This window comes from Cyprinodon variegatus, unplaced genomic scaffold, assembly GCF_000732505.1.
Source record: "Cyprinodon variegatus isolate N-32 unplaced genomic scaffold, C_variegatus-1.0 Scaffold451, whole genome shotgun sequence".
In the NCBI taxonomy this organism is placed as follows: domain Eukaryota; kingdom Metazoa; phylum Chordata; class Actinopteri; order Cyprinodontiformes; family Cyprinodontidae; genus Cyprinodon; species Cyprinodon variegatus.
Genome location: NW_015150904.1, coordinates 609,987 through 620,843, shown reverse-complemented (window position 1 = coordinate 620,843; position 10,857 = coordinate 609,987). Strand labels below are relative to the sequence as shown.

Here is a 10,857-nt window from a genome sequence, read left to right as displayed (position 1 = left end):
TATATATATATATATATATATATATATATATATATATATATATTTTCTACCAATAATGAAGCTTTAAAACTGCGATTATAGCTCATTTGTCTTCTGCTGAAGATGGTGGGATTTAAAAGCTTAGAAAAGGAGATTTTGGAATGAGAAATGCTAAAGCTAAGTCAGAATTTTCTTTTTCTACTTTCATAGATCAATAAAATCTTAATTGGAAATAAGCTGTCTCTAAAATCAAAATAAAACAGAAGATTTGTAACCAAACTAATTAATTTGACCACTTTAAATTCCTAATTGAGTGAATTAATTTTTACACAATTACACATGTTTTAAAGAGGAGTTTGAGTTTTATTTATTTATTTTAGTACATTTTAGTTACATTTAGTGTTTTTTCTTAGATGTATTCATTAGAATATACTCAAATACATTGTTTTGAAGTTTGATAATTACATTTGGACCATTTCTCCCATAACCCCCCAGATGTAATGTCGCATTATAAAAACCAAATAGACAAAAATGTATTGCATTTTTTAGATAAAATGTTTAGAGATAGTTTATCAGTTTTTACTTATTTATAATAATGTTTTTGTTCAGTTTAAGATATCTATCTTTAACAAGAAAATTCTTATATGCTTTTTCAAAATAAAGTATAATTCATTAAATGAAAAAAATGAGGTGTGAAACTGGTTTGATGTTCTGATTAAACTAAATTAGTTTTTTGTGTTATAATGAGTTTATTCCCAGGTTTATCTCACCTTTTTCAATCATCTCCTCTGCTGCTGCTGATCTGTGCGCATCGAGCTTCTCCTGCAGCCTAGAGACGCACCTCTTAGATTGGGAATCGTAAAACCCGTCGATGTTTGACGCAGAACACACAAGCTGATGTTGATGCATCGGTACAACCTGATCATTCATCTGAAGATCATGCTCATACTCATTCTGCTGGTAGTCGAGCTTTAAAATGTCCTTCACGGAAAATGGAGTCGAGGTGGTTGAGCTTGGATGCATCCTCTGTGCGCTTCTGAATCTTTTTACGCACGGTGCTGCTGAAGGCGCTCCTGAGATGCTGCCGGGCGGATCTCTTCACTGACTGCTGAGTGAGGGCCTGGAAGATATTGGTTTGGTCAAGGGTCCTGCTAATGAACAAGTGAGATAGATATCAGTCTGCTCAGACGTAGGGGACCAACACCCGGGGAGACTGCACGCACACTTCTGTGGCTCCCCCATCTTCTCATCTTACAGGAACACCTCTCTACATATCCGCCTTTCTGTCAGTATGCTGGTGTAATTAAGAAGCCCAATTAATGTATAGGAGGGACTGAAAAGGTGTGTGGCTCATAAAAAGTTGTTCTATTGAATAAAAAGTTTCTTTTTAGTTATTAAGTCATTCAGAAATAGACTGAAACAAATAAACATTAAGATAAATGCATACAAAAGATGGCATGATTAAAAAATGTTTAAATGAGAATAAAATAGAATAGAATAATACATTTTTTTCCCTCTATAATTTGGTCAGTTAACCAGCGCTGCAGGGTTGACTGATCTCTGATGATGTCGCACAGCTTTACCACCGACATTGTTTTGCAGCCATGTTATTAGCGTTCGCAGGCCACAACAAACAGTAACTTTACACCTGATGTTGTGGAAGTGGGGAGACAGCGGCGCCAACCAGCAATGCTCGACTGAGGCCGACACGCGCGCGCGCGCGCGTCCACAGAGACAGTAAACACGCACAGCCACTGGGTGAGATCTATAGGGACCTGCACCGCGCGGCTGTTTTCTTCAAAGAACCTTATAGTATAGACATGGAAATCAACAATCTAACAGTTCCTAAAACATCTGTCAACATTTCCCAATATCTGTCACTGAGGCGGTTAAGAATGAAGATCTGTTTAAAACTAAAAACTGCCCAAAAGCTTTTCATTTTAAACTCATCTTAAAACTATAGCTAATGACAGATTAATTAAGAAAACAGGACTTATGAGGACTTCTAAGAACAAATATATCTTATAAGATGTCCATACTTGAACTAAGAGCTTCTATTGATTTAAATTAGGGATGTCCAAATTTCAGTCCTGGGACCATTAAGGCTTTTCGAATAATTTTCTTATTATCTTATTACTTTTCAGCAAATATAGCTGATGCAAATGAACAATTTAGAGTGACATTTGGATGTTAAAAGTTAATTGTTAAGTAAGGAGCATAAGTGTTTTTCTTTTAGTTCATGTGTTTTTAGCTTTAATCTTCATATCATAGTATTGGAACTACAAACATCCAGTGACTTTTTACCCAAAAATAAAGCGAGTTTAACTTCATTAAACTTGGCCAAATAATTTCTATGAAAATTGTTCTAAACTTAATAAAAAAAGATTTCCCTATACCAGCAACAACAAAAACAAAAACAAAAAAGCTTCTGGCCAATGAAGTTAGGAAACTATAAATCATACTTTTATTGAGGCAAGTATCTTTGACCTTTTTCCATCTTTACAACACTTGTATTTTTTTTTTTACTTTTTTTTTTTATTAAACCAAGCTTTATTTATTGCTTTTTAATTCTACTCAACTGATTATGGTTTTGATTCGGGATCCAGCAGTGATCTAAGCACATCTTTTATCCTATAGACCTTTAAAATAATGAGAGATGGAACACTATCCAGGACTCATATTAATATCTGTAATACCCAATGCCTCGTTATCATGGCTTACTATTTCACAAATTAAATGGAATTTATGTGTTCATTATTGGTTGCCTCTCACTAAATCTGTTAAGCATGCAGAGCTTTCTTACTCCTTAAAGTAATTTTATTAGTACCTGATTTTTTATTTATTTTTTTGTTATATCTTGATGGATGTTAGTATATCTGAAAAATAATTTACATTAGTTTGGTTGTTTTTTCTTGCTGATATATTAACACTAATACATAAAACACACAAGAGTCCAACACAAATGTTAATCTCACAATTAGCGGGTCAGTCAGGAGCAACATTCATGAAAACCAGTATTTAGTGAATGACTGACATTAAAGAGCCTTTATCCAATCACACACACAGCATGCAGACTGAAAGGAATATCAATAGAGAGAACTGAAATCAAACCAACAACCTTCCAACTACTTCTTTGTGTCTTAATATTTTTGTGCATGTCTTTTGATAATGTATTATAATACTAAGGTATTGCTTGTTTAGAAATTTTAAGATCCTTTATATTTTTTAGATGATGCTTTCTTATCCTTCAAGCTTAACATCTTAATTTGTTTTAGGTGTAATCCAGTTTTTTTTCTCCATTTGATTATATGGTCCACATGTCCTGGTGGTTCTCTTTATTCCATGCTGGTGTCTCCGGTCTTTCTGCCTTGAGGTTCTTGGCTTTTGTGCCTCTATTGTGCTACTCAGCTCCAATTCATTATTTATTTATTTTTAGGTTTTTCTTATTCTCTTTATTAACATATTTTCTTGCATTTGGGTCTTTCTTTGACCACATCATGACATGAATTTGATATTCAAACATTGATTTACTGTGAAGATAGCCTTGAAAACATTTTAGGATTTCCCATTCCTATGCAACTCCCTCTGCTTCTATTCAACTATCATTCCATTCTTACACATTGGATCATAGGAAAATTATTTTCCCAGGACTAACTGCAGCTAAGAAGACTATGATACACTCCTGGTTTTCCATAGACATTCCACCACCAAAAGTATGGATAAATCACTTTAGGGATGTTGCTATTTTAGAAAGGTCATTGGCATTGGCTACACAAAGCGTGTAAATCTACTGTGCAGGCCTGGAACACTCTTATCGGTTCTCTGTCTGACATAACATTTTTCCCTGTATATAAGACATTCTCTGCCTGTGTTGTCTATGAAGATTGGTTCATTTCCTATCCTCTTCCTCTCCTCTTTTGGTTTACCAGTATACATAATATGGACGTGTAGGAGCGTGTGCTTATATTTGTTTAAGTGTATTCTTGTGAATATATATGCTATTATTAATATTATTATTATTATTTTATTTTTTTTTTTCTTTACTGGTAAGACAATGGCACTGCTTTTGCAATAGGATGTTCAAATTGTTCAATATCAAAAACAGAAATAAAATACTGATGGCAGTATTGATGGCAGATCGGTTCAAAACAAAAGTTCAGAATATGTCTGTTCACCTGTTAATGCATAAAATTTAAAATCAATTATAAATGTATTGCTTGAGTGATTTAAAAACTATTCCACATCTTCATAGGCAAACTGTTAGCTCTGAAATCATATTGAAGGTTTTGTGCACTTAACGTTCTTTAATAATCACAGACAGCGTCGGCCCAGATGCTCTCCAGTGGACAATAATCTTCTCACTGGGCAGAAGATCAAACGTTTGCTTTGTATTAAACAAAATGCATTAGGTTGCTTGTCATTTTAATTTTCTTAAACATGTTGAAATCAGCTGGAATATCATCTTGTGACTTTTCATTAAGTCATCAACCATCATTTGAAATGTACATATTTAAAGCAGTAAGTGTAATTAATCACAATAATGATATGCATGGATAAGATAAATAAGAATCAAAACACTAAATCACTATGTACCAATAATATTACCTAATATATATACAATCTATAAAGCTAATCAAACATGTTTAGCCTTAGTGGTGTACAGTATATTCTGCAGAGAAGTTGCTTTTTGTGAGACACTGCATGGATGTTCAAGGATTCATAGCCTAAAGACAAACATCATTTGGTGCATATTTTATATCTTTCCCATGTCTTCATGCTGACCTGTTCCTATGTTGTTGTTTTTTTATGACTATTCACTTGTTTTCCATTTAAAATGTTGCAATTACATTGAGACTGACTGATTTTGTGTGCTATTGTATTTAAAACATCTCTTAATTTTTTACACTTGAATTGCAAAATCCCTTGTTTTTAATAGTGCAAGATTTGGTATTTAACATTTATTATTTCACATTTTTCGTAGACTGTAAAAATGTAAAAATGTTAATTCATTACACTACAAAACACAACATGTTAGCAGCTTTGCAAAGCGGTATCATCAAACTGCATGAAGGTATGAAACATTTGTCATGATATCTATAATATTATTTTAAGACATAATCCATGGTTATTTCAATTTTTTCTAGGTATTTGTTATATTTCTATTAAATGATACATCATTAGGACCAGAAGCAGAAGTTGTTTTGTGGTTGTGACCGTAAGTTATCTCCATAAGTCACCACAGGACTACCATCATGTCTTCTAAATTTGTAGGCTTGATTATTTCATATTTTGGATATTAACTGGAAAATGTTTTTTCCTCTGACTTCATCCATGGGCCCATCAACTGTGTCTACCATACAACCCTTTAGTTCAAACTAAAAAGCAATATATAAACTGTTAATGTAAAATGCTGTTTTTCACCCTTCAATACTCCAGACCTCCCTCTCCCCATACACCTCCTCCAGCTCCTCTTCGGGAAGTGTGATGCATTCCAGGGCCAGCCGGGAGACAAAGTCCTCCCAGCATGTCTGGGATCATCTCTCAGGCCTGTTCCTGATAGGACGGGCATGGAAATACTCTCCATAACTCTATAGATTTATTTGCAGTCATTTACAAGAAGCACAGAGATAAGAAATAGAAAAGAAAGTCAAAGAAATCATAATACTAATATATTTTATCTACCATAACTTTCAAACTATTAAGCAAATTCTGTAAGGGGCATCTATTATGCTTTTGACTCAAAGAACCAGCTGAGCTGACCTACAGTCGACCTGACTGACTCAGGCCTTCATAAAAGAGTAAAAAAGAAATCAGAATTAATAAATGAATGTGGTTCTACTTTATTAGCCAAGTTAAGCCAAATATGATGGTAAATTACTTTTATTAAAGCAAACATTGACCAAAGCTGTGAAAAAAAAGGGTGAGGAATGATTAAATGTTTAACCTGGTTAATTTATATTGAGAAAAACAGCAATTGAAAAGTTTTACTGACGTGAAGAAATAAGACTTTGGTGCTGATCTGATCTGCGTACGCAGGAAGAATTAGATTATAGATGTCTTTTTAGCCGAAGACTGACCCTGGTGTTGGAGAAGAGGCTAGAGAATTAGAGGAACCATAGGCAAACCAGGGGAGAAGATGTTAGAGGCAGAGGTGGGGTGCATTTTCAATTGAAAGTTAAGAGAATCCTTGGAGCTGGAGCTTTAAATGCAATGATTGGCTGAGTTGAGATAGTGCTGGAGCAGGGGGGGCTAGTAGGCAATTGAATTTAGGCTTCATAAATAAAACATTAACATATAAAAGAAATAATGAATAAAAAGTAGAATAAATAGATAAATATTTTTATGATGTTGCTAACGGTATCAGTAAAATATTGTCCACTCATTGTTAGATGTTCAATAAACTAAATGAGAACGGAGTAATGAATCTGAAGTTTTGCATTAAAGATAAAAAAATATAATTGCCAAATTCATGATCCTTAAAGAGGAGGATCTGCATGCAGTGCATGAACCAAAAAAAGGATGAACAAATTGTTCTATGCAAGGAATTTAAAACAAGATTGGTTTCTATTATTGCCTATTTTTACTTAAAAATTCTTAACCAGATATGAGAAACATTCAAGCTTTTCATCTTCTGTAAGTAATAAGGAATAAGGTACGATTATTTAACTGTATGACTGTTTCATGATTTTAAGATTTTTGACTTCTCTTTTTGTGTATTTTTGGACTTTTCCCTGACAGTCAGAGAACTCTTATTGTAATTCTATAGTTCACTTTACATGGATTATTATTGTTTGGACTTTGTTATTATTGTTTTGGACTTTTCCTTTTTAAATAATTTCATAGTTTCTTTAGTGTATTTAGGGTTTTCTGTTAGTTATCTGTTAAATATTTCCTCTTGGTTTTCCTCTACTTCCATGGAACTTGCTAAACATTCAGTCCATCTTAATCATTCTACAATTAAGGTCCTTCTGGCCACCTGTTGCCTGGTAAGCTTCCCAGCTGTTGTCCTTGCTATATACGCTTCTCATTTCTGTTTGTTGTATGAGGGGTAATATAGTTCTTTCCATCCATTTTAAATTGCTGTTCCTGCCTGTATCCCTCAGCTATGGTTTTGCCTCATTCCACTGTGTAAGTTTATGTTGAGATTTTTATCAGTTACAAACTTTTTAACTCACTAAGCTTCTGGGTCCAACTCTAAATAATCCTTCTTCATTCACTCTGCCTTTTTATTTTATCAGCAGATCGAGACTTCGCGTGAGGGATGGCTCACTTTTGTTGTGTTTTTGTCTGCAGTATAATATTTTTTTGACTCTAATGTCAAAGCTGACAACAGTAACTGCTGCTACTCTGATTTAGAGACAAACTGCTTGTCCTGCCAAAGAAGAATTTCTTTAAAATAAAATCATTAAAATGCTTTTGTAACTTTTGAAGTTATCGTGTACAAAGACAGACACAGAAACTTACCTAAAAATATAACCTCCTTGGAGGAGGTAAAAAACTGTCTGATCTGCATTGCTTGCATGACTGTTCCTGCCCCCTTTTTCGCCAGGTCAAAGTTTGTTTAAAAACTGACTTACCCCTAAAGCTCTTTTTGTTACCTCCTGAATGCTCTGCAATGTCTACATGCTTATCAACCATCTCAGAAATCTATTAGTTTCTTATAAATTCCCCACTAGCCAATACTAAAGACTTTTATTTAAGAGAGGGTTGGCTTCAACTGCACCGATACAAGGAATTCCCACAGCCCCACTCGAGCAATTATGTCACTGGTTCTCTTTACCTTATCCTACATCTGCCCAGATCGTTCTATTTTAAACGGATCTAGGTTCTCTGAGCCCCTTGGTAATAGCCGGCCACAAATAACTGGTGTTGGCATGGTCCATCTTTTATTCCCACTTTCTCTTCTAAGCCTCAATCGTTCTTTGATCTTTCTTCTTTTAATGATTTGCAGACTCATGCATCCACATATCTCCTCAAACTTTCACGATGCTCTTCACTCTGAGTGGTTCTCAAAGTGCCCCAAACTTCCTCCTTTTCTATACTATATTTTGTCTCTTAAGCTATTTCCACTTTCCATTCTTTATCCCCCTTTATGTAGACATTTGCACCACTGGCTCTATAATGTGACCTTTTGGAACCGCTGTCATCAAGCAGGTTTTCCTTTTGTAGGCCCTTGTGGCATTAGGTGCTAGCTGCAATAGTCGTACAACACCAGCTTGTTGTCAAGGCTCAGAACAGATGACCCAGTTTTCAAAGCAGACAGACATTTTTGATATCTCAAAAAACATTTATTAAGAGTAATGGATCTGCAGTGAACTAAGGCAGAAACCTTGTCACTCTGGTGGAGGATGATTGTGAACGTGTTAGTAGCTAACATGGTCTTAAAGTTCAGTTTGTGCCCAGAAGACGAGGTGGAGTCCGAAGACAGGTAAGAACGGGAGTAAGAAAACAGATCAGAACGGGAACAGACAGGCTCAGAGGTCCAGAGGCAGGACGGGTGAGGATCATTTAGATTTGCGTATCTAAAACACTTAGATACCCTACAAGACTCTCACCAAAGGCTTGAATAATCTGGCACTGATGACCCAAAGAAGGCAGCTTAAATAGAGGCTGGAGCAGGTGGAACAGATGAACGGTAATGAGAAACTGGGCAATGCTAGGCAGGTGAATGAAATGAATAATCAGGCCAGTATCAGCGCCATGACCATGACACTTATTGCCTGCACTAGGTTCTCTGTTTGGTTGGCCTTTGTGGCACCAGGTTTTATTTTTTTTCCCTGCAGGGCATTAGGCACAGTTTATAAGTATTCACAACACTAGGCCACTTCTAGGCCTTCATTGCGCTAGACCCAGCTGCATGCATGTTGGCAACAACTTCAAATTCAACTATGTCTCTGCAGCATTTGGCTTTTATTATTATTTTTTTCTATGCCAGGGCCTCAGTGCCATATTCTTTAATTCTCTGGTTAATAAAACCTCCTAATTGTTGCATTTCTTCTGTATGAGTCTTTCTGGGTTGAAATAAAGAGTAGGTGAAAATGTAAACTGGAAGATTTAATTCAGCCTCACCTCTCCTCCATTGGAATGTGATGTGATGTGTGATGTGACTAAAACTGTAATTGTAACTTGTTCTATGTGTGAACTTTTTCAGGTTAAAGTGTAATTTTAAGAAAGCTTAAGCTCAGTCATTGACATCGTCTAACATTACCTAAATCCTTATTTCTATTTTATCTTCAGGACTAAGAAAGACTAATGGGACAAGGAACTTAGTTGTATAAATTGTAACATGAGTAAAGGATTATTTCCCTGCTTCTAGGTAACCGGAACAGATTTTCATCAGCTGTAGGTCCCAGTCTAAAATATTTTAAGTGATAAAACCTGAAATAATCTAAGCTAAAGACCTGTTAGGGGTTTACTAAATTTATATGGCAAACTGTAAAATATTCATTCCGCCTACCTTTTCCTCAATGGTAAGAGGACCTAAAAACAAAGCAATACTCACCTGCCCAAATGTCACATTCCCTGACACTGAGAAACTCACACAGCTGAACTTCAAACACTCAGGTGGAGAGAAAGCCTTGGGCATTCCTATGGATTCATTTTGATGGGTTAATTACATAATCGTTGCAACAGTGATCTCTGAAGCCTTGAAGCAGTGCTCTCTTTGAGTACTGTTGGTTAAAATAATCAAAACTTTCCTGTTGTTTTTTCCCCCTCATGTCCTTAAACTGTAACATAAGAAAGCAGTTTACCATCAATACCCCTAATCCATCATGCAAGAAAACAGGAGGGTGATGGCACCTGAAAGGGTTGATAGACTTGCAGCAAGGCAAAAAGAACCCAGACCTCCTATGGGCTAATGGGCTAAAAGATTCTTGTCTATATCTCATGTGTCAGTATAGAGGTAGACATCTCACCTATAGTGTGACTTGTGGTTTATACATTTTACCTTCTTAGCCTTGCTCTTTGATTTGCCCAGGTGTGTTTCTAAAACGGGATGTTACTTAAGACAGATTGACCTGGAGGCTAGAAATGAGCTGCATAGTGCACAGCATTGCTTTGAAGTGAAAGTAAATACATTAAAATAACAACTTTCTATCGTTGATAGTTGTTGAAGGGCAAGGTGATTGGTCAGTGCTGTACATTCTTTATTCTAAAGCAATATGCTGAGTAGTGTGTTCATACAGTTTTTGCCTGTGTATGCTACATGCTGCATTTGATCACTTTTAGATTTTTATAAAATATCTGAAAATAATTTGTTATATGCTTAACCTCCTAAGAGGAAAGGGCAATGGACCCCAAAAGACATGCAGTTGATACATTCAAAGACCCGTTTAATACAGTCTGAAAAACGAAAATACGCATTTTATAGGTAGAATGTTACCTTTGCTTACATTTATTTTTTTTGCTAATAACTGAGGGACAACAATAAAGCCTAAAACTTTATTTTGTCAGAATTTCTCTTGTGAGTTTTAGGTCCTTGATATTATAGCATGATTTGTGTTTTACGACATATATTCAATAGTGACACCATTTATCTTCACACATCTTCTTTATACATTTTAACTAATTACTTTTGCCCAAACCAGTCAGTCTATAAGAAGCAAGTGTGAAATTGTGGATGGATGTTTTATACTTTAGGATGATGTTGTAAAATCATCTTGTTTTCAGTCACATTTGCTTCCAGCTGATGCTGCAGCAACTAACATTACTTTTTTTCCTATTTTCAAATTTTTTTTAATTATCCCTTTTTAATTTTTTTTTATGATGTGGTATGAAATGCATCTTTCTGCTGTCCTCCCTACTGCATTGTCCTGTTTTTGTCTTGGCATACACATGACTAAATATGGCATTAGGTGGAGCAGTTGTGTGCTCTTG

The 10,857-nt window shown here is 35.3% G+C and overlaps 1 protein-coding gene across 1 annotated transcript in view; it reads right to left on the bottom strand.

Annotated features, from left to right (window-relative positions):
* Positions 1-1,196, bottom strand: part of LOC107093868 (homeobox protein Nkx-2.3-like) — a 3,010-nt gene extending 1,814 nt beyond the window's left edge. The window contains exon 1 of the mRNA XM_015389176.1: positions 750-1,196. Within this exon, the coding sequence (XP_015244662.1) occupies positions 750-1,002 (253 nt within the window). The 5' untranslated portion in view covers positions 1,003-1,196. The remainder of the gene's footprint in view (positions 1-749) is intronic.
* Positions 1,197-10,857: the final 9,661 nt, after the last annotated feature.